Source organism: Lepidochelys kempii, chromosome 14 (genome assembly GCF_965140285.1).
Source record: "Lepidochelys kempii isolate rLepKem1 chromosome 14, rLepKem1.hap1, whole genome shotgun sequence".
NCBI classification, from domain to species: Eukaryota; Metazoa; Chordata; order Testudines; family Cheloniidae; genus Lepidochelys; species Lepidochelys kempii.
Window position 1 is genome coordinate 21,312,818 of NC_136393.1, and position 24,903 is coordinate 21,337,720.

A 24,903-nucleotide genomic window follows, 5' to 3' on the forward strand; every position below is an offset into this window, starting at 1 on the left:
CCACTAAGTACTAAGGTCATTAGCTACCCGTTTGTCTCTCTCCCTGGCTTCGTCTGCCTGCTGACTGCGGTTATTACAGTTAAAAGTCTCTGTCTCTAAAGAACACTTTAAAGTTCGCCTCCCCCCTGTAAGCAACCGCACCAGGCTAGGGCAAAAGTGGGGGAGACAGAAAGAAAAACGAAATGTTTCCAGGGAAGGTAGAGCGGCTCCGACAGCGAAGCCCCCAAATGGAAACTCCGGGCAGCGATTCGCCAGGAGGAGAAACCAATGGCCTCCCGTGGGGTAGTTCTGAGGTCTTGCGCTGTAACTTGCCAGCCCTGCACCGGGGAGCCAGGCTGGTGCAGAAGGAAGTCTCCATGGCTGGGAGCAGCGCAGTATAGTATGGGAGTGGGCGGGAGGGAGCCCTATATATTGCTGGAGAGAGAGATAGCTAGCTATATGGCTGATTGCAGGGCTATATACAGTACTTTTGGGACAGGGGATCTACCTATATCACCATTATATATTGCTGGGGAGCAGTGCCATATACTTCTGGGGGTCTGGGAGCTGCGCAGATTGCCGGGTAGCAGTGCCATGCGCTTTTGGGAGTGGGGCCCCCTATCCATATTGCTGGTGGCAGGGCTCTCTCTATGCACAGCTGGAGGGTGGGCGCTGGAAGCAGCACTGTCCGCTCCTAGGCGTCTCCTTTCCTCTTCATCCACTAACCGGGTCCCTTCAGCCAACTAAATTCATCACGGGGTTGACGACCTTCCCCGGACGATCCCTGCCTTCCGGAGCCAGTATCCCTCCCCGCCGCCCCCCCTCCATAACCTCCTTGTGTGCGCGCGCTCGCCACATCTGGCTGCGTCTCGCTGCACATCTGGGCGGGTAACGGGGCTGTCTCCAGCGCGCAGCCCAGGCTCCCCGGCTGCGTGGCTGAGCGCGGAGGAGGAATGAGTTCGGGGCAGGAGGTTGCTGATCCACCCTCCCCCCCCCGCACGCCCCCAAAGAGCCTTGACTCCACAGCCGCCCCTGCCCCTTGAACGGCTCATTAGCCAATTAGAATCGCTAATCACCTCCAGCCGCCCCCAGGGCCCCGCCCCGCCGGAGCAGCCTGCATTCCCGTTGGCTGCCTTCCTATCAACAAATGGGGCTAATTATCATAGGGAACCCGGCTCTTATAGGCCACCGGGGCTGCCTATCACGGGCGGCCGCTTCCCACCCCTCCTCGCCGGGCTGAGGGGCTGCCCGCTGGAGGCCGGCGCTCGGGCAGTCCGGGGGAGGCTCTGTCAGGGGCCGGTCGCAGGCAGGCTCCCGGGGAGCAGCCGCGGGGCGCTGGGGCAGAGGCGGCGATGCTGGGCGCGCGGCGCGGAGCCTGCTGAGTGACTTGCCCTGGGGCACTGGCCGTGCGCCCCGGGGAGCGCGGCATGGCACCCCGAGCCTCCCCGCGCTAGCCTCTCTCCGGGAGCGCTGCCCAGCGCGGCTCCTGAGCGGCTGGGCGGAGGGGCACCCCCGCGCGGCGCTGGGGCTCGACTGGCGGGGCCCGGGAGCAACCCCCGCGGCGGTGCCCGTGCGCTGAGCCATGCTGCCCGGCGCGCAGGCGGGCATATGGGACAGCGCCTGATCCGCTGCCTCGATGCGCCCAGCGCCCTGCAGCCGCCGCCGCCGCCGCTCCTCCCGGTGAGACGGAAACTCCTGCTGCTCTGCATCATGCTCTTCCTCTGGCTCTACATGTTCTACTCCTGCGCCGGCTCCTGCGCCTCCGTGCCCGGCCTCGCGGGGAGGCCCGCTGCCGGGGCCGGGGAGGCTGCCGCCACCGCTGGAGCGCGCGGAGAGGGTCTCCAGGTGCTTTCCAAGCTGCTGCGCCGGGCGCCTTCCGGGGGAGCCCAGGGGCTGGCGGGTCCCGCCGCGGCTTCCCCCTCGGAGCTGCGGGAGGAGCAGAGCGCGGCCCCCGACCCCACCAGCCCCATCTCCAGCTTCTTCAACGGCTCCGGCACCAAGAAGCTGCCGCAGGCCATCATCATCGGGGTGAAGAAGGGCGGCACGCGGGCGCTGCTGGAGTTCCTGAGGGTGCACCCCGACATCCGGGCCGTGGGGGCCGAGCCCCACTTCTTCGACCGCAACTACGAGCGGGGCTTCGCCTGGTACAGGTACCCCCCTGCCCCCTCCCCTCCATGTGCCTCCTGATGCGTGTGCGTGATTGAAACTTAACCCCTGCGGGGTCACTTGGACCAAACCCATAAATCAACTTCCTCACCCTCCAGGCCATTTCTGCTTCATTTCCCCCTCCAGGGGAGGGGGGGGGGGTTCCACTTACACCTTTTATACAGATCCATAATTTATAGCCTCAGATCAGCAGCAGGAATCGCTCCCTCCCTCCTCCCCCACTCTGAACATACAAGAGATGCTGCTCCCGGAGCTTTCCCTAACTTCGCTTTTTGCAGCAGGAAAAGGTCTAAATGAGGTGCAGCTCCGGATTGGCTTTTGCCCTGGCCCACCTAGACCCACCCAGTGTGTATTTTTCCCTTTCTAATTTCTGCAGCAGGACAAGATTTCCTGTAAACTGCCCTCTGTGGAAATAGATGGGGAGCTCTACTTTATATATGTAAAAAAATCGATATGTCCGCTGGGGATTCCCATTACCGCAGAGACTCCAGGGGGAAAAATGTAGAAAGTTTATTTTTCTTCTCTAGTTGGCTCCGCAGTGGTTGTACTGCTCCGCTATCGGAGGGGGCGGAGGGTGGGATTGTTTGTCTCTCAGCGCGATATAGAAATTGCAAAAAATAGTGGCTTCTCCCTCCAATTAAATTTGAATCCTGGAGAACCATTCAGCTACTTTCTACTATCCCCTCATAAGGCGGCGAGCTACACGAGGGGAATGCCCCAAAGGGGAAGCCCTTTGGTTAGATTCGTTCCTTGTTTCTGACAAATCGGCGAAGAAATCCGGGGGGCACCTGGTTTATGGAAGGATCGGGCGCCTAGATTCTGCTGCTATGTCCGGCAATAGCCATCTGGGCCACTGAGCCAGGATCGGCCCATAATTTGTAAGATTACCCCGAATGGTTAGGACTGGTGTTCTCGGTCAGGCTGTTAGCTGACAAAAAGTCAGCCGCTGTGTCCCGGTTCTGTTTGCTGAATGCAGCTCAGCTAGTGATTAAAAAGCCCAGATAAGGCCGCTGGGAAAGTCCCCACAATTTAGAAGATGGAAACAGTTCTTTACTCTCGTGACCGATGGGGCAATGCAGGTGCCCCTTCCCATCGTGTACCATTTCACCAGGAGCTGCTTTTTCAGGTTCGGCATTTGCCAGTATCCGTATAAACGTGCCCTTGACTTTAATTCCTCGCATGTATTTTTGGCGCCCGTCGTTTGCTTTGGCCAGACGGGGTTTGATCGCTGCGAGGGAGGCAGCTTTAGCATGGAGCAGGGATGTAGTGATCTCTGTTGGGAAGAAAGGGACACTGCAGCATCTCTTCCAGCGCATCAGACCCTTCTCGGCTCCTTCTTTGCAAAAGGGAATCGATCCAGAACTCCGGTACCGTTCCGCAGGAACGCGAACCGAACGGAACCAATTTTCTTTGAGCGTTCGCTAGACCCGTTGTTTGGGTTTTATCGATAAAACAAAATAAAACGCCCCCCCCCCCTTTTTTTTGCCTTAAAATAAATTTTGATCATGAAAAGTTTAGAGGGGAAAATACTTCACATGCACGGGATCCTTTCTGTCCTTTTAAATGCCAGAAAAGTGTTAACTGTCAAATGTCTCTGGATTGAGACAGCTCAATCTCAGCTGCTCCAGTGTTATGAGTTTTTTGTGTTATAGTGAGCTGGTGTTTAGAGGCTCTGGGGTGCAAACTCCAGTTTGCAGTAAATTATTAGTTTAAACTAGATTTGCCCCGCAGTGTTGGATAATCTGAGCCGGATTCGTTTGAGGGATTTGGAAAGAAAGAATCCCATCGATAGAGTTCCTGAAACATTGCTACCACTTCGTGTCTCTTTTTTTGCACCGCGTTCCCTTTAACTTCTGTGGTCCAACATGTCTGGGCTCGGCCGAGCTGAACAGCAATGGAAGAGTAACAGTCTCGTATTAACGCTTTGTTCTTCTTTCTCCCTGCTTGCCTTGTGGTGCCCAAACACAGGTTTGCTTTGGCTGTCTGTCTTACCAGCGTGATGTCTCTTGCTTGTTTGAATTTTGTTTAAAACTGTGTTGGCAGCAGGGTTGTAAAAAGTTCTGTCTTCAGAACAAATACGGGCTGCAAAAAATAAAATCCCCAAAAGAACAAAATTGTGTGTGTGTGTAAGGGAGGGACTGCGGAGAGAAAATGCAGCTCTGGGGAGACTGAAGTGATTTGATTGTCCTTTTTTTTCCCCTTCCCTAATTATTTCTTTATTCTGAAGAGTTACAAAAGTCTAGAAGTTTGCTGGATGATGAAAGGCAGCTAGTGCACCATGTCCCAGGCTGCGAGCTGCCTTGCTTTACCCTGCGGCTGTATTACAGGGGTGTTGGGGCAGGGGGACAGAACAGCAAAACCCTGTAAACTCAAGGCGCTGGTGAGGACTGAGCGGCAGGTGACGGATCTGTACAGAAAATCCAGGGGAGAAAAGTTAGCCCAACTTCAGGGGGAAGGGGCAGGCTGTTCACCTGCAGCCTTCATCTGCCTGGGTCCCTTTTCGCTAAGCTGTGAGCACAGTTCCTGCAAGCCCAGTTTGTGGTGCTTTTTGACAAATGGAAAGTGAATAACTTCCACTAAATCCTAGTATCGGCGGTAGCCGTGTTAGTCTGTATCCACAAAAACAACAAGGAGTTCGGTGGCACCTTAAAGACTAACAGATTGCTTTGAGCATAAGCTCTCCTGGGTAAAAAACCCACTTCTTCTGATGCATCTGAAGTGGGGTTTTCACCCAGGAGAGCTTATGCTCAAATAAATCTGGTCAGCCTTTAAGGTAACACTAAATCCTAGGAGACAACGGCATCTGACGAATTGAGAACTAGACCCGACTTCAAGTTGATGGGAGGGGATCAATAAATAGCTATAGATTAAAATGCATATAATAAAGCATGAGTGTGCAAGTCTAATTAGTAGATCTATATCGTGTGTCTATAGACAGTCACACAATCATGTCATTAAATATATACACCTATGATTTTTATATATAAAGTAGCCTGGGTGCATTTTAAACAAAATCAGTTGTCTAATTCTACAATAGTCAGATTTGATTGTCTTGCAGTAAATAATGTAAAGCATGAACGTCACACTTATTGTATACTTGACTGCTTTGTAGCTGTAGGTTGACTTTCTTTTTTTTTCCTTCAAGAAAGATGATTATTTTAAATCTGGTTAGTTTTTGAAAACATATTCAGGCATATAATGTTCTAACTCCAGAACAGACTCTATTAAATAAAGGAATGTTTCCATTTGAATTGGAGTAATTAATTTAATCCCCAAAGAAAGGTGAAGGTATAATCTGTGTCAGCTGGAAAACATTTGGTGGGAAAGGGGAAAAAAATGAACTGTAAACCAAGTGAAAAATCCAGTAGCACCCACAGTGTTCGTTAGGGATGTTAGTTACAAAACCCTGTTAGTACTGTATATTTAATTCTTTGCTGATTTTTAAAGTGAATGGGTACTTGTTGATTTCAGAGGTGGTGGAGTCCAGCAAAAGAAAATACTTTATTTTGTTGCAATAAAACAGAAATCAAACTAGCTATTACTCTTCGGTTCAATCTTTCCCTCTTTCGTTCAGGGACATGGTACAGAAGTCAGATCTATTTTAACTCAGTCCTGAAACTCATAAGCAGATGCTGAAGTTAATGGGAGTTCTGTGTTAAGACTATATGGGATCTGGCCCATTCAAAGTCTGTTAGTCACTTCAGGTATGTGTTTAGGACTCTTTCTTGGGGGGGGGGGGGTAAAGGTGGAATCCCTTTTTTTTTTTTTTTTCTTCAAGATCTTCCAACAACAAAATTCAAAGCACCAATGTGTCAAGTTTTTTTGTTTTTTTTATTCAGCAGTTCAGAAACAGGCTCATTAGCAGAGCCTCAGAGGAGACTGGTAATCTTAGCACTATTCTTGCTTTCAAGGAAGATTCATTAAGGGAGTCAAAACAGGTTTGGGGTTTTTTGTTTTTTGTTTTTTTAATATTCTCCCCAAACTAAACACAAAATTAATGAACAAAACTGTCAGGGTGACAAGAAACATTAACTTCTACACTAATCTCTGCTGAAAGAGCAGCATTAGGATCCTACTGCAACCAGGGCAAGATGATTGCCTGGAAAAATGTAAACACCTATCTATAAAAATGGTGGGTTCTCTCCCACCCCTGTGCTCTGTCCTGCACCTTCATTTCTCTGCTTCTCCTGCAATCTGCTCTGGGTGTAAGGTCTGATCAGTGATCTAAACCTATCAACCGAATTCATCCAAAACTTTACTCAAACTTGGGAGTTAACATTTATTTTAATTTGATTTAAATTTCAGTGTCAGTATTTGAACTGTAAACTCTAAACTAGGGTCTATTTCCCCCCTCCAGCCCCCCATAGGATTAAAAAATAGATGAAAAGATTGTTTGTCTTTCTATAACTCTTCATTATTAATGCACTCCTGAATCCCCATCTTGCTTGAAAGCAGTGGTAATTTAAATTATTGCAGGGATTATAAAAAATAATGTAACAACCTACCCCATAAATAAGGATGACTTGTATTTATACATCACACAAACAGTGGTGGTGCTCTGCTCATAACATTATTAAAATGGGAGGGAATGGAAGAGGCATTTGTTACCCTAGATCAAGGTTTAGACTATATATACCATATGGCCCATGTTGTCTGTTTGGGATAGTCAAAAAGAACTTATTGCCTGACTTGTATAAGGTAGACTTGAGGGGCTGTAATGCTGCAGAGTGTCTCTTCGGCACAAACTGCACTGCTCACAACCGGTTAAGTAGGTAATGATTTTATAGGTTGATAATCCCAAGAGCTACAGTGGCAAAGCAGAGGAGGACATTTGCATTAAGCATCAGAATTTAATAGTAGTTCCACTTGGCATAACAAGGCACCATTAACCTAAACAAAAGACATTTGTGGGTGATGAAGCTCATTAAAGATGTTGATTGGGTGATGGTTTTTTTTTTCTTCCCATCCCTCCCCCCTTCTGTTTGCTGTGATTCAGGACGGCTGTGAGAAAAGAAATGAAACAGTCATCTGCCCCCATAATCAAGTTTGCTTTAGACTAGGACTGGAGTGCTTCAGATTTTACTTAGTTTATTCACTCTCATACTGTCCCGGATCACTTCCTCAGAGTTTACATGCTTTTGAAGATGAGGTGGAAATACTAATTAAAAGCTCTGGTTTTTAATGATTCTTTCTTTCCCCGTCCACCTCCCCCCCCCCCCAAATCAGTATACAACATGTTTGCAACTTAATAGTTATTTAAACTCCGATGCCAAAAAGTGTTTGAACACTAGATATTTTGTCTAATAGCAAATTTAATAAGGGAAAATATTTATTTAGTTATCTATCGTGCAAATAATTTTAGCTTGTTTTCCTCTACTGAGGTTAACAAGCTAAAATTCTATCCACAGGCCAATTATAAACTGAGGTTTTAATAGTAAACTTAAAACTGAACTATTTTATACAAAACCATAAATACTGTTCAGTTTGTGAACACTACTTTTTTTTCCCTCCACTTAACTTTCAAGATTTTGTGTGTTGCTTAGACGTATTTAGGATTAAATTCTCCTCTGCTAGTGAAACAAGACCACATAGCATGAAAATGTTAGCAGAACCAGATCTTTCTTTTGACCATACGAAAAATATAGTGGTATCACTCCAGGCTGTGCTGTGTACCCTGTGACTGGAACTTCTTTGTTGTTATGTGGTGGTGGTGGTTAGATCTGTATGAATTAGGAGAGAATTAATTTTGTAACTTTTTGCATTAGTAGTTCATACTAGGATAGTGTATCTCTCTCTCACACACAGGATCAGTTTCACCACTGATAAATTGCTCAGATTGGTCATTTTGGGAAGCAGAATGAAGATAATTAATTCATTAAACTGGAGTTGCACTAATGGGGCTAAAACTGGTTAGATACCAGGTTCAGTGTTATGTGGGTGGCGTTTCAGAGCAATAGTAAATTTATGAACTCCTTATCTTCAATGGCAGTGGGGTTGGAATTGCATGGTTGGGGGTAGGAGCTATTCAATTCTAAAATCTACAGTTCTAGGGCCTGATCCCGAAAAAACACAAATAGTTTACCCACATGCAGTCAATGGGACTACTCATAGGGTTTAAAGGATTGGGGGCTTGGAGAGCAGTAATCTAGGCTTTATAAAAACCATAGTTCTGCAAGCACCTGCTTAACTTTGCACATGTGAGTAGTCTCTTTTGGAGCCAATGGAACTACTGTTGCATAGCATTAAGCATGTGCATAAGCAGCCTGTAGGAGCATGGTGAAGATTGGTATGAATATTTCAAATTGTCAAATCAAGATTAACAAAATACTGACATTTAAAGAAACACAAACTTTTTTTTCAGTGTAAAGGAATACTAAAAATAGAACTCTAAATGGAATTAAATTTGAAACCCTGTGAGTTTAGGTAGCAGCTGTGAAGATTTCAAGCTCTCCAAATTTTAATTTTAATGCATTTTGAGGGAGACGCGACTCCCGCCCTCCAACTTCTGTTAGCAAAACATAAAATAAGGTCACAGTGTGTGCTGCATTGGTTACTGAGAGGAGTAAATACAATCTAGCTAAACGGAAGTCTCTTTGAAATCGCTTACTACCAATTCTGGGACTTCAACAGTGTACTGCCAACCCTACAGCAGTTAAGGTAAAATAAAAAAGCTAACCGCATTTATAATGCGGTATTCTGAAATGAGAACCTGCATGTTACAAGGGAGAAGAGCTGTCAAGATTTATTAGCAAAAATGGTGTTGAAGGTGTTGAACTCTGTTTTTAATTAGGCATCTAAATTAGACCATAAAATGGTTGATTAATCTTTTACAAGTGAAGGGGGGAAAATAACTAAAAGTAATTTAATCATAAATGTTATCCCAGATGCAATGAGTTGGGAGACTGTCAATATTTAAAAGAAATATTTTTGCTTTACGTTTGGAAATGCCAGTATTCAATTTATTCATGTTCATTCTGAAGCGATTCATTGGAATAGAAATTCTTGTAATAGTTTGGGTTGGAGCTCTAGCCTGTTACCTTGTAAACACTTATGTACTTTTGTAACTTTGCTTCTGCAAGTGGACCCATTGATTTCAACAGCATGTGATGAAGCGTAAAACTTTGTCACCAAAATGGCTTGAGATTGGGAATTTAACAGTCACTTTTTTTAAAAGGGATTTAAGCTTCTAAATCACTAGGCACATTTGCAAATTATACCTGAAAGTTATTCATGTGCCTAAGCGTTTGCAGGATTGGGGCCTAAGTTTAGCACTTAAAAACGAATATTGCAATTGGAAAATGAACATTTCAATTGCCAAACAGCTTCACAGTTTATAAATGTCACAAACTAAAAATCTGACAGCACATCACTCTTTTTCATTAAAATAACTTTTTGCAAATTTCTAACTCTCTGATCCAAATAAGCTAAAGGAGTTTGACCATATGAATTAGAAATAAGATTCTGTCTCCAAACTCCCAGTGACTTAACAGAGCCTCAGCATGTTTCAAGGTCCTGCATATTTCCATAATCTCCTCATGTTTTAAATTTAAATTGATGTCAGACAGGATAAAGAGCTGTAGCTGAATAATAAAATTTCTTATTTTGTCATTCACATAACCAGAAAATATAAACTGCTATGAATTACTCGCTGTTCAGTTATATGCATACTGCCCCTGATTCTGACTTTACGAACATTTCAAAACTATTCACAAGTATTCCCACTGAAGTCAATGGGGCCTCTTGCATTCGTAAAGTTACTCATATGCATAAGTGTTTGCAGGATTGAGTCTTCGTTGCACAAATCAGACTGTCCAGTTTTAAAACTTTAGATCTTTTTTTGGTATATTTCACCCTAGCAATATGTTAATGGGGATATTTAACCCCGAGGTGGTGGTAGATCTTTGAGGGGTTGGTACTTAGTTTTAGTTGAGAGACAACTTTAAAAAAATATATATATATATATTTTTTTTAAAAAGTTGACTCCTGCAAGGCACAACTTCCAATAGAACTTGCTTATCTAGATAAGTTTCCTTTCTGGAATTGTATTTGTGACTAATAGTGTTCAATATATCATTTTTGTCTGAACTGTTACTTTATAAAGTATAAAGGATGTTGGCTTGTGAAGGAGAAGCAAAATGGTGGTTTTTATTTTTCTTCTGCTTAATTGTTTACAAGGTAAAGGGGTTGTTGAAGTGAAACAAAACATGATTTTCTTCTGCTGCAAAAATAAAGCAAAATCAGATAATGTTGTTCGGGAAATATAGTCCCTGAAGCAGCAAAGTGATAAGAGGGGAAAAATTGAATGGATTTTCAATAGCGAGATAGCTGGAGATCCAACGGAAACAAATTCTGTAAGCATGTTGCATTTTTTCTGGTAATTAATGCAGCATGTTAGCTGCTTCAAATGAGAGTATTTACCATGACAGAAAAGAAATAAGATCCAGCCATTACTGCAAACTAATTATAAGTAGTGTGTGGAATTTTTGATATTTAAGCTTCCTCTTTGCAATTGTCTCAGAAAATTGAAGTGTGCAGCATTAACAACCTTGTGCATTTGTGGTGGGGAGAGGCAAGGGAATAGCCTCTTGTGGACTGGTATATAATGCAATTGCTGTCTTACAGGACTGCCAGAAAAATCACTCCTTCTTGCAAGCCTAGAATATCAGTTCTATGATATTTTGAAACTATTTTCTCTGTATTTTTATTTGGGGCAGCAATAATGATACTCTTAAATAGTACTAAGAACTTAAGTCTGTCTCACAATAAGTATAACTGACCCTATATTGCTTGCTGGATTATTATATATATATATATTTTTAACAACTTTTCCATCTGCTGTAGGGCTGGTTTGCTGCAGTGCCAAGCACTTCCTGCAATGTGCTGAATATCCCCAGTTCCCCACTGAATGTTTATTTAGACTACCAGATTGTAGGCTTTGTCTGTGTGTGGAAAGTGCCCTCGTGCTGTAATCTAAATAATAGCACCATAATGTACAGTGCTCTGAACAAAACACTGATGGAATCCTTGCCTTGGAAAGCCAAATTTTAGGGTTTGATCCTCCTGCAAGTGCAGAGTCCCTAATCTATGATTTTAGTGAGAGTTGTGGCTGCAGATTCAGGCTTGTGAGCATGTCTGGTTACATGTGGTTTATCTATTTCAAGCATGGTAATAACTGCATTTATGAAAATCTTCTTAGATTACTTGGCACTTAAGGAATCTCCAGGATCCAGGCCCCATTGTGTTAGGTGCTGCTTCATGGTGACTCTGCAGAGACTTGGTGAGCCGTGAACTTCCTTACCATAGGAACGTCACAATTGCCATAATGAGCAAATTGTCCCATAGTGCCCCCTGGTATCTAGTCAGAGCTCTAGAAAGTGGGTAGGGGGATAATTAGTCTCAGAGTCAAGTGGTTTATTAATGATATGGGGTAAAACCCTGGCCCCAATGAAGTTAACAGTGAACTTTCATTGACTTCACTGAGGCTGGGATTTCACCCATGATCGCTGCAGCACTATAAATACCTGCTTTACAGTGGTGACAAGTGTGTGGTTCCAACACCTCTTGCAGCAGATCTGTGCAAACTATTGATAAAGCAACAAGGATACAATGCAGCCAGGTGCTGAGTGCCCTCCACTACCACTGACGGCATCTTCCAAGGGCACTCAAACCTTGAAAGATCTTGCTTTTAAGGATGCAAAGCGGTCTCTTACAATAAACTTCAGAGTGACCTGGACTGGACCAGGATTCCTTTGATTAAAAAAAACTTCATGCATATGAATCGCCCCCAAATCATTTGTCGACGGGGATTTTTTCCCACCCACTCATTAATATTTGCAGGCAAGAGTCCAATAGGATTTTAAATGGGGCTATCACTACTTCTGTGTCTTTTTTTTAAAAAAAAAAAAAAACAAAAAAATGCTCTCCAAGGCACTTATTGCCTCCAATCAGATCCTGACAGACCCAAATGACATTGTCTTAGTGACTGTGTGGAGTTATGAAGAAAATGGCCCCAGAAAGGAGGGGTGGACTGCTATGATCAGTCAGCAAGGCCCTTGTGTTTCATGGGATCATTCCTTTAGATCTGAGGAGGGTTGAGTTGTTCAAACAGATGGCAAAGATTATTCGTGTTGCTGGGCTTTCAGTGCGCTACTCTGTTTCAAGCACATTGCCTGATATGACGCATGTGATGAGTTCTTCCCAGCACGACGCTGAGAGGAGCTACATTGTCTGCTGTGATCAGGTTTCATAGCCTCACCTGTTGAGTTGTTGAACTTTTTCAAAGTTGACCATGCATTTGGGGGGGTGGGTATGAGGCTTATTTGGGTGGTGGATCTGCCTGGCTAATCTGATTAGTGCGATACTCTGTGGCATGTCATGGAACATTATGCTAGCAATTGGCATCAAAATAATTGGAAGAGAATCCCTGGTGCTTAGTATCTTTTATTAAAGTGGACAAGGTGAACTCTTTAACTTATGCAGCTGAATATCTTCAGCTGCTTTCTGGGAGGTAGAAGGCTTTGATTGTCATTTGAAAAATGTAGGTGCCAAACTTTTTTATTTCTGGATGTGTTCTACTGCCAAACTGGTTTGTTCTTTCCCGCCCTGCAAAGGGTTGAGTACCATCATCGACAAAAAAACAAAATTGAGGATGTTGAGTACTTAGGAAGAGGCAGGCTTCAATTGTTTAATTGATTTAGGATGGAATAACTGCACAGACCTTGGGCTCCTTGTAGTAAGAACAAAGTATAGTCCTCTTTCAATGTGAACACTCCTCTCTTGTGTTGGTGTGAATACCAGTAATCAGTGGGTTGGGGGATAATTAATAGACCAGGTCTGCGTTGGACAGTGGACATATGGGCTCCAAGGACAACAAATACCAGGTCACGTTATTTCAGCAGTTTAATGAGAAGGTCAGGAAGCGATCAGCTGCTACCTGTTTTCACCATGTGATGTTTGAGGAGTGACTGGAGTGATGCCTGTGTGATTGTATATTAAACTTTCAGGCACAATAATGTTACATTCAAAATAGTCCCAGAGATCTAAAGTGCAGAGAAGTTTACTTATCTGCTCTCATTCGTGCTCCCAACAATTTTTCACATCTCTTTACTTGTAATGATTTAATTTAAACTTGCAACCTCACTAAGAAACCAAATTGGGCTGTAATGTTACACGTAACACTTCACATTTTTTTTTAAAAAGCTTGCAAAGAATATCAAGACACTAGTGATAGCAAAATCTGCTTTTTTTTGCCTCTCCTGCCCTCCCCCCCCAGCCGGGTGTTCCAATCTAAATGGGATTTTTTTTTTTTAACTTCACCTCCTAAGGTTCTGATCATGCAATTTGATTCACATGACTAGCAGCACTCCAATAGACTGCAATATTGGTCACTTGATAAACTAAATATTAAACACGAGGCAGAAGATTTGACTGGGGCACACTGCATAGGAGTAATGACTATCTTATGAAAATTCCTTTTATATCCATAGTACATGCATGACTTGATGCAGATCAGCTGTACAGAGCATGGTTGTTAGCCACAGCATAAATGGGGAGGGAAGAAATCTTTTATGCTGGGCAAAACATGTTTGTTTAAGCAGGTTCCCATCTCAATTTTTGTTGTAAATGACCATATTTTATTGACTGTCAGGCACCCATTACTGTGACATGGAACATTAAAAACAAGCAACATATTAAAGTTGATCAAACAGTGCCCTCGTCGATCCTTGTGCTACCACTAGAAGAATTTCCCCAGGCAAATGCCTGCCCCAAAATGATGTATTTTGCCACCTGCTCTGAAGTCAGTAAACTTGGGTTCTGATCGACCAGTGGAGGCAACAATGTCTAAACCAGAATCCTGCCCCCAAGAACACCCTGTCCCCAGGCCTCAAGGGTGGCTGTCTAGGGACAGGTTTCAGAGTAACAGCCGTGTTAGTCTGTATTCGCAAAAAGAAAGAGTACTTGTGGCACCTTAGAGACTAACCAGTTTATTTGAGCATGAGCTTTCGTGAGCTATGAAGTGAGCTGTAGCTCACGAAAGCTCATGCTCAAATAAATTGGTTAGTCTCTAAGGTGCCACAAGTCCTCCTTTTCTTTTTGTCTAGGGACAGTAAGGAAAAGCTGTAAGAGAAAACAAAATTCCTACAACCTTTGGTGCACAATGGTATCCTGGATTATCCATAAATCACCCTGAACTCTAGTCCAGTTCGAATAACTCATGTTGGGTACTGCACTTGGCCCAGATTCCTCAGCCACTTGCTGGTTTTACAAATTATTTCTTTTTAAATGTGCTCTTCACTCCTCTGCAACTGGTGGAAAAGACCGATGCTAAGAAGGGAAATGGACTAGAGTGAAACCGATCCTACCTAGTGCTGTCAAATGCTCAACGTAAACGCCAGTGGGGGGAGGAGAGGGGGGGGAGTGTAATTATTTCTTGAGTCTCTCAGGCCCAAGAATTTTGGGCCCTGATCCCTGCAAGCATATATGCACATGCTTGACTTTACACACAAGTAGCCCTGTTGGAGTCTGTGGGAGTAGTTACAAGGGTAACATTAAGCACAAGTATACATATTTGCAGGATTGGGGGCTTAAATGTTTCTTGTAGTAATAACAGCAAAAGAAACTTCAGGCAAAAATGTGTGGTCTTTTGATGCTGTCCCTTTAACACCCTGTGTATCTCAAGGCATGGAATTCAGGGTCTAATCTTGTGCCCATTCAAGCTTATTGAATGGGATCAGACTCTCTTTAATTAAAATAAACTTATTTCCAGCTGCCTTCAATTCTATTAAGAAAAAAAATCTGAAACTATTCTAATTTACTACTTAATGAACATTTTGACTGTAACAAAATGGTTATATACATTGTCTTGCTGTAAGTTAACTTCATCAAACCATGAGCCCAAAATAATCCCCCAAACCCGTCCAGTTAAAGGTCCATTTTTTTTCTTTGTAGGAAAAATGGTGGTAGGGGAAGAGACCCTCTATCAAGGGCCAGCTCTTCACTTAGTGTTAACTGGCAGGTTGAAGTCAGTGGAGCTGTGCCAGTTTACATCAGCTGAGGATCAAGGTCCAGACTGTACTAAATTTCCCCCTTCTTCACCCCCCTAAATTTAATCTTCCATCCAAACTGACCAGTGGCTAACTTAGTATTGTGCTTAACTAAGTATAATGGGGCTCTTGCAAAGCAAGGGTCACCCTTGCCCAAGTAGTCCTCACAATGAAATCAGTGGGACTGTTTGTATAAGTAAGTCTTATGCTATTAAGGATGAGTCATAAAAGATCAGGGCTCTAATCTGGCTGGTCTACTAATGCAACACTTCAGCATCACTGCGTTGGATTTCAAAAAGTATGTAAATGATTTTTAGGCGCACTATTCCCTTTGGAAAATTCCATTTTATTTGTTTAAATTGGCATGTTCTACCTTCTCTAGTGCGGATTCCTAGCTGGTCAGTACTCAATTTGCTTGTTCTATCAGTTAGGTGAGAATGGCATGTTTGTGAAGGTAGGGGAGAGGATGACTAAATTCTGATCATCCTTGCTGCTGGGCCTGATCCTGCACTGCTGCATGACTGGCCCTGTGACAAGCAGAGCCAAGTATCACTGGAATCAGCACTTGAAATCCTTTTACTTACAAAAAATACTTTTAACATGTAACTCTAATGAGGGGATACGCTTTTTAAAAGACAACACTGGAGCTGTAGACCTCAGGATCTGATGTATGGTAATAGCAAAATACTTGGTTAAAGTCCTCAGTCACAGTGGGAGTTTTGATAGAGTAAGCAATGCAGGATTGGGTCCTTCACATCTATTTCTGTGGGCATGAATATATACATATACTTTGCAATAAAGATATGCAACCCTTGCCTTTTGTAATGTTTTTACACTCATTATGCAATAACCAACAAAAAAAACCCCCAACCCCTCAATGCCAGTTGCATTATGTAAAAAAATAACGTCCGCTATTTTGCAAAGCTGCAGTCTGTCTCCAGGGAGGTGAATAATGGTTTTAATCGTATTGTATATGTATAGCGCTTCAGTGGAACCAGTAATTTGCACTGGTGACCAGGAGATCAATTGTAGATTACTGGATTATGCAAATTAGTGACTAGGTTAACAAAGCTTTCAAAAAAGATTGTATGAATCTTTGGGAATCACTTATTTTTACAAGCGTCATTCCATTTTTAAACAGAGTATTTCATAGCCTTCTAAAATACCTTGTAACTTTGTGCCAATTCTGCTCTCCGTAACAGTGGCATAAACCTGGAGTAACATCAGTAATTCTGTAATTACTAAAATTACAGTGTTTTTAGTGCAGGGTAGGCCAATGGCTAACAAAAAATGAAGTGTTTATTAATAGACTTCCATGCCACACTTGGCTATTAAATATTTGTTTAGAAATGTGCAAAGGCCAAATAGAGGGGTTTTTATTTTACTATCTAATGAATTTTCAAATCAATAATTTAAGAATTGTGAGGTACTCCTGTAAGTAGACCAAGTATCCTAGCCTTTAAACATCAACATAATTTGTCTTTGTAAAAATGTATTTTATGTTTTATACCCAGGAAACTAGTTGCCAAATAAACTGTAATTCTAAAACGATGCTGGTGATGTTGTACAAACAATGGGCCTACTCCTGTTCTTAGTTAAAATCAGAAACCAAATTCTTCTCGGCAGAAGTGAGTCTGAATGTCTCACTCTGACACTGGCCTCATTGCCGGGATATGCAAACATTGCTGGAAATGGGCCTTAACCTGGACTTACTCACACAATCCAGTATTATGTGCTCAGGGGCTGCAGCTGCTATACCAGGTGTAACTCCAGAGTAACAGTGGTGAGTCAGCGCTAAAAATGGGAATGAATGGCCTAACTAAATTTCAGTCCAGCATTGGTGAATGTCTCCCGTTCGTCCCTCCTTTTATATTATCTTAATAAATCCAAAGATCTTATAACACCGATCCCATAGCACTGCGATGTGCTAGATGGTGGGGTTTCATAGATCAGTTAGTCTCTGACAGTTTAGTGGTTTGGGATAAGATTTTTTCCACAAATTCTCATGACTTGCACTCCTCAATAGAGGCACCAGTGAAAACTTTACATCAAGCCACTAAACTGTCAGCAATTAACTGGTTAAAGTTGCTCTTGCAAATGGGAGTTAGGCTCTTAAGTCAGAGGAGCTTGTAGAAATTATACCCTTGAGCTAGCTATATCTTTGGGGTCCATTTTAATTCATTGGCTTTGTTGGAATTAATGGATGGATCCTAGTATAGGAAGTGAACCTATGTTCACCATGCATTTAAACAGAATGTTTCATATAATAGATCTCTATACCAGAATGCTAAGTGCTCTGACTGGCAGAATTGCAGGCTGAGCTCATTAGTGTTGTAAAGTTTTTGATTTGGCTTTTACACTTTCTGTGGGTGGAAGGGGATTGTAATGTCTCTCTCCCCCCCCACCACCCTGCAATCAGTTTGTTAGAATTTGTCACACATAATTCTGATAGCAGATTTTGTTTCCATTTATTGCTGCTCTTGTAGCTAGTGAGCAGCAGGTCTGTCTGGTGTTTCTGAAAGGCTGAGAGAATCCAGTTAATGGGGTGGAGGGGGAAGTTGTCAGACGTGCAATGGATCAGGCTCAGATAAAACTGAATAGCGGGTTAGCATTTCAAGCCAGGTCTCACTGCAAACTGATATGGGGTGGGAGCTCTAGTTGTCCGTCCTTAAGCTTGTTAATTACAGGTTCTTTTTCTGCTGTACTGCCTGGATCTGTGTTGTGGAAGGTGGAGCCCTCTTTCTGCTAATGCTTCTGCAGGGTGTGTGTGTGCAAAATATCCAGGTTGTACATTGCTAACTTCTGGCAAACTGTATCTTTAACATTACAGCTGTTAGCTCTCTCCAGAGACCATGCTGAAGTCACACAGATAAAGGTAGCATAATAATTAGGCTGTATATAAACAGTAGGCCCAGGTGGTCTTAAAGCAGATTAAGAGCCTGTGAATTTTCTAATTTGAAAAAGTAAAGGTATCTTATCTTTCCCCAATTCTTGTATGCCAGCTCCTATAATTGCCACACTGAGAACTCTTAGATTTCATCAGCAGACTTCATTGGTGGCGTTAAGCCGACTGCATGATTGGACAATAAATGGAGCTCTGTGAAGTCTGTCAATTTTGGTGAACTTTTCTAGCTCGTTTTGATTTGTTTTGTGACCACCTATTTAGTGTGATTTCCTCCTCCCCCCCACGCTTATACCTGTAAGGAGCTGAATAGTATGCCCTCTACTGGATGGAATCAAAACTGCTCAACTTGGGATCATATGCCAAATACTGCTAATTGAGAGAAGGCGTTTCTGATCTTTACGTGACCCAATTACCAAGGTTATTAGGTAGCCAAGGGTATGCCACAAAACCCTAGGGATTGAAACTTGATGGTTCAGGGTTTAAAAAAAAAAAAAAAAACCTAGACCTCTCCCTTTCATGTCTCTAGGATTTGGAGATTGCTGAAGGATTTGGCAAGTTTCCTGCAGACCTTTTGGGAAACCCAGCCCAAATATTGGGTTGGTGATGAAACTTGAGCCTAGCAAATATTTGTTATGTGGCTTGTTTGAGAAATCTTGCTACTTTTTTACATAACGAAAATATATGATTCAAACCTTTATTTGGCTGCCTCTACCCAAACCCAGGAAAATCTTGTTCATAGCAAAACTCAAAACCAAGTATTTTCCATGGCTTGAAGGACCATGCTTTAGTTGCTCCTGAATTCAGCTGCAAACCCCTCCCCCCCCAATTCCCACAAAACTCCATCTAATAAAGAAAACCACTGCAGTACTTAAAGTATAAGCAAGGCCAGGCATGGGATGTTGCTGGGTAAGGTGGTGAACAGTTTTGTTCAAGCCTGATTCTGCTGACCTTACTTGCATAGAGTAGTACCTTACTCAGCGAACAGTCCCCATTGATTTCCACTTGAGTAAGGGTGGCAGAATTGGACTTGACAGGAGGAGACTGCATTTTAACATGGTTAAAGGGTGATTCCTGCATTTGTTTGGGTTGACACTCAGGTTTCTGTAGTGCAGTGCTTATCGCTTTATCTAGATTCTTGTCCTATGCCTGCCACAGAGATGTGAATGCCTGGTGATTGTCAGTGCTAGCAATGGATAAAGTACAATGGCTCTAGAAGTTCAGTCCTTGGTTTCTGTGCTCGGTTGTATGCAACTGGGTCCTCTGAATCTGAGAGCAATCAGTAAGATGAACTCAAGGGCTGGCTGCTTTATAGCCTTTTCAGACACCATGAGTACCACAAACCCCTGTACTGGCTTGCCATGGAGCCTCCTTTAAAACTCCTGCACGATGCCCCTCTGTGCAGCTTAAAATGATGAAGCCGTTAGAGTTCTGGGGCAGGTACAAGGACCACTTGTAAATGGTATGTGGGATCTCTGGAAAATACCCTGTACTAGATGGGTTTGTAAATGATTTCTGCATAACACACCATGACCCCAATTGAGCTCTTCTGCTCGGTTACTCACTGTTTGATTTTGGAGCTGATCTGTCTCAATTATAAGTGCCACGGCACATCTACATCCAGCAGACGGAAGCTGAGAGAATAGGCATTGTATGTGGCCAGTTCACAATGGAATCTTTTCACTCCTCAGCCCTAGTATGGAGGCTGATGGCACTGTCTCATTTGGGAGCCTATAGGGTACAGAGATCAAAGAGGGGTGAGTCAATTACAATTCAGATTTGGTTCATCCATATGTTTGGGTATTTGAAAGACTTCAATGGTAACCAGGCTTATCTCATATGCCCATTGATTTGTTAATCTGACACTTGCTTTAATCTGAATAACAATGGCTCTCATTCAAACTGAGCAGTGTTAGGGAAAAGTCATTTAACTTGGGCTTTACTAAGTTCTTGCATATAAACCCACTAGGTTCTTAATAACAAAATTGTGGCTGAAGGGTTTAGGAGTAATTTTGAGATGAGTACCGTAATTTTTAAAAAATCAATTCGAGCTCTGGGTGAGGATACATTAAAGAGAGGTATGAGTTTGCACACATACCCATCCCACAGTGTGGCTGAGCTGCTGTTAATTGGATGAGGTTCTGACACCATGTAGGTACCTCTGGGTGCAAAAAACTGAGAAGGCATGTGGTGGGTGTTAGCGTTATGGGACAGACTCAAAATATCCAACTTGCTCCATCGGTCCTTAACCATGTATTTGATGGTGTCCAGTGAAGACAGCAGGATGTGATTTCTCTTCCTGAATAGGAAGAGAAGCTAGTCTTATAAAGAGAGAGGATCTGGGTAGCCCAGAAGTAAATGACAAGAAGAACAGGAGCATGTGCATGTGTGGATAGTCCAATAGACTCACTCAGTCTGACAGATCATTGGTATGGAAATGCAAAGTCTTTCATTAAAGTGTAATTAGAAGCCATACCTACATACAGCAGAGGACATCTTCATGGCTGAGTCCTCCTTAAAAGACCTCTTGGTAGTGAGTTGATCATTTATTTTGGATCTACTCTTTACACCAAGATAATGAACCCCTGTAACTAATGTGGGTTGCTCAGCAGACACACCTGCTTAATGTTTCTAATTAGTACCTGTCCTACTTTTCTGGGAGTTTCACTCTCTCCATAGGCCAATTGTTTTCATTTGATCTAGCACATTTTAGCTTTGATTTGTCTGTGGATGGCAAGCTTCTGACTTTGTAGTCTCATTAAGCTGTACTTTTTGTAACTGTACTGGGCAGCAGTCCCAGTACACTTTCTGAAACTTATAATGTTTTTTTTACATTTTTTCTATTTTGGGGGGTTGAGGATGGAGGGGCAAGGTGGGGGCTGGCTTGGTAAGTAGATTTTTGTAGAGGTGATCATCCCGCACTAGACTTCTTTCCAAACATGCCCTGGACCTGATGGTTTCTTTTGTTTACAGCCACGCTAATTTAATGCAATGGCTACTCCCTTTATGACTGTAATCGCAAATCCAATCGTGAGTGATTGGAGAAGGCAATCCCATTTGTATTAAAATGCTTTTAGGGATCAGCACAGAGGGTCAACAGTGTATTAATTTGCTAGATCTTTTATTCCAGAGTGTGGCAAATATAGTTCATCCTGGTGCAAGTACATGCTGTCCAGGTCATATTGTAGTTTAAAGTAGATTTAAACAGTGACCTCTTCAACCCCACCCTCCTAGTTTTAAAAAAAAAAAAAAAAAAACTCACAGACCTATCCTTCTTTGGAGCAGAACATCTGGCCCTCCTGGAGGGGGAGAAACTATTGCATGTTGGCCTATCCAATTAGTTCACTAATGTATAAATATCTTGAGCTGCTTTATTGGCTGAGGTTTTTAGAATAATGAAAAACCTGCAATAGAGCCGATCAGCCAAGCCTCTGCTGTAAGGACACCTATGGCCAGCAATCTGGGGCTAAAGCTCTGGAGAGATCCAGATTAGTAAGAATTTCCACTTCTCTACTGTCTTTCTTCTAAGGATCTCAAAGCACTCTACACACCTCAGTAAGCATTTCAGCACTTGTAGGAAGTTGGCAAGTAGCACAGCTGGTTGCATATTAACCAGGTATTGTATTCCATAAACGTTGTTCAGCAATTCATTTTTGTTATGCAGCCAGCTCTCCAGCTGACCAAATCTTTGTTGGACAACTAATTCAGTGAATAAAATATTTGTCACCACATGCAATATTCACTGAATAGCTTCATCTGGTCAAGTTTGGCTCCTATTATCTCTACTTTACAGGTGGGGAAAACGAGGCACAGCAAGGCAAAGTGACTTACTGCAACTCATTCATGGTGCTTAACTTTGATTCCTTTCAAGGGATTTGCTTTGGAGAAGATAATGAGCACTTGCCCTCTGAAAGTCGGGGCCCTTTTAAGATATCTGGTTGGGCACCTGAAAATTACTAGTTGCTCTTGAAAACCTTTGACAATGTCTCTGGCTTTTAAATTTGGTATTGAGCCTCTCCCGCCCCAACCTTATGGATTTCCCTTCATTGCTGCATGATGAAGTCAATCAGACCCAGCATTCATCAGTAAACTGGCTCGCATTCAACAGCTGAATAGAAGGAGTTCAGTACCGAGGGCACTCGATGCAGGGAGGGCAGCTGAGCCCAGCAGAGTGAAGTGCTGTTTGATAAATAAAAATCAAAAACTGGTTCTTCTGTATGATCAGCTAGGGGGAGGGAGGGGACGCTCACCCTCCCTCTCTCAGCACCTAGCCACCATAAAGAAACCAGTCGGTGGCAGGCCTGTCACATGGCTACCACCTTGTAGCCAGTCCCGTTCAGGGGTATTAACCTCACACAATTCCTTAAGTGGCCTCTTCTCAGCAGTGTGGCTACTTCTGTAGTTAAACCCCCCCCTTCCTTTTATCCAGGCTTGAGAAGGGGGTCTGAAGAGGAAGGGATTGTTTTCATTTGGAATTACAGAGACTAATTGTGGGAGGAGGAGGAGGAAACAGTGGAGGGAGGAAGGGTTGGGGCTCTTAAGGGTGGCCTGGCCTTTGCTAGTCCAGTGACTGAACGCAGCCCACAAGGATTGAAAAACTGGCCTGGGGGAGGCAGGAATCTCCTGCTGAAGATGGGAACAAAAGCAATTCAGCCCAACAGGAACTTCATGTCAAATACTCATGTTTCCAGAAAGCTGCTCCACACATGGCAGACCATGCAGCATTGTTCCTGCCCGTTCACGCTGTTCCTTGGGGGGAACTTGCCCCTTTTGCATGTTGCTTGTTTGGAGATTTGCTTTTTCCCCAGGCCTGAAGTTAACTGAATGAAAGAGGACCCCAAGAGACGTCGCAGGAGGCACTGAGCATGGCACGAAATCCATTATCTTCTGGCTCTGGCAGGTCTGAGCTTGTACAGCTTCATTTATCAGGATGTCTGACACTTGTTCTAATCAAATACAGGATCCGGCTAATGGTCATCAGTTTTAAAGACACCCACCCACCCTGAGGACAGAGGAAACAATACGTTCCACTGAGTGTTGCCTTTGCCAGGATCAGTCACTAACCATGAGTGTGGAAAGTGGGATGTCTTTATACACAGAAAAAGGGGGCTGGGGGCGGATGTCAGCTCTGGATTGATTAAAAGTGCACTTCCTGATAAAGGCAAGGCACCAGGAGACTGGGCATTTTTAGAGGAAACTTGGCAAGGTGGTGAGAAATGCAGTTTCCTGGCAAATGTTTTGAGCTGCTTTAATAGTTGGATAACAGAGGGCCACATTACCTGTACAACTTGGTGTCCGATTGTCTCAGTGCTAGGAACACAGATTAGTGCATTAATGTATGTGCTTGTGGCAAACACAGAAAGGGCTCGCAAAGGGACTTGGGCTTGATTAATGTAGGTAATTAGGATACAAGGCTGAAACGAAGACACACACAGTGAGCAAAACCTATTGTTTGTGGTGTTTGCTCACCTGTGTGGTGCCTAGCCAGGGAGCTTTCTAAACTGAAATTGGCACTGGTGAAAGATGAAACAGGCAGTTCTGTGCTCCCCCTGCTATAGCTCTGGAACCAAGTGATCAGGAATTGCTCTTTTTCAGGGGTAGAGTGTTAAATGCAGGTAGTGCAGGTCCAGCAGGGGCAGGGTTAATAAACACCTTCCTGCTTTGCTCTCCTCCAGCATGCACTCAGTGCTAGGCTGACTTGGGGGTAGTAACTCAAGGGTGAACCACTGGAATGAGTTCCGTAGTCTGGACATGCCCTGTGTCTCAGCTCTTCCTTGGAAGGGGCCACCACTATGTGGGCAAAGGAGAGCTCACTTTCCATGGCCCGTTCAGCTTCTAGCCACTCTGCTGTGACTGCCAACTCCAGTGTCCATGAGAGCCTATTGCAGTGGTGCTTTTATCCTGTTCAGATGGTGGTTTTGTGTCCATGTCCTTAGCACAAATAGTACCTGTGTGACCACAAGAATAATGCAGTATTTCCTTGCAAGGACATCACTCGTACTTAAAGCCAAAGCTCTATTCCCCCTTCTCTTCCCAGAGTTTATAACTCCAAGAGTTCCACCCTTGCTGAAATTCAAAGAACTTTTTTTTTCTTTTCTGGAGCTGTTTGTACTTGTCTACCACAAATTTACTATAACGAAGCTACCCCAGTAACAGGTGAGCCATTTCCCATCTCTGATTGTGTTTAGTTGTTAGGAAAAAATATTTGCTACTTATGTTGATGCAGTAACAACCATTGCATTTTTTTAACCAGAGATTTTTCATTTTCCTACCAGTGCAGGGTGTTAGCAGTTCGCTCTTAACTCTGAAAGAGGCCACCTCTGTTAAATAGTTTTGTGAAGTGTTCAGCTTGTGATACAGCTGCTCGTGGCATGTTAAATGTTGCTTTTCTCTTCTGGATGCTTCACCTTTTGATGTGACGTGAACTCTGCTGGGTTAGATACTAATGTAAGAATCCAGCAGAATGTTTGATACTACAAACTATGTAGATTCTGCTCCCCACGCGATGCACGTGGAACACCCATCCAGGCTTGACAGATTGGACTCCTACATGAGTCATCCCCTTGGGCATCTCACAATTACAATGTGTTATAGAAATGCAAGGTATTATCTTCAAGGACCAGTATACAAGGCCAGTGAAATACTGCTACCTCTGGGGTGAAGGCTGACAGGCAGGTATACTTTCATGAGCTACAGCATGCTGCTCAATACTTGGAGGGGAAACTTACTTACAACTAAAATATCCATCGAATTGTTAATGCCCTTGTGGGAGGCACAAGGCCATAGCTCCATAACATCTGAGCCAAAAGGACA

General features: G+C 43.5%; 1 protein-coding gene across 1 annotated transcript in view; it reads left to right on the top strand.

Moving 5' to 3' along the window:
• The first annotated feature begins 1,225 nt into the window (after window positions 1-1,225).
• The window catches only part of LOC140897661 (heparan sulfate glucosamine 3-O-sulfotransferase 3B1), a 42,950-nt gene continuing 19,272 nt past the window's right edge, over window positions 1,226-24,903 (top strand). Inside the window, exon 1 of the mRNA XM_073310559.2 lies at window positions 1,226-2,129. Coding sequence (XP_073166660.1) covers window positions 1,588-2,129 — 542 coding nt within the window. The 5' untranslated portion in view covers window positions 1,226-1,587. The remainder of the gene's footprint in view (window positions 2,130-24,903) is intronic.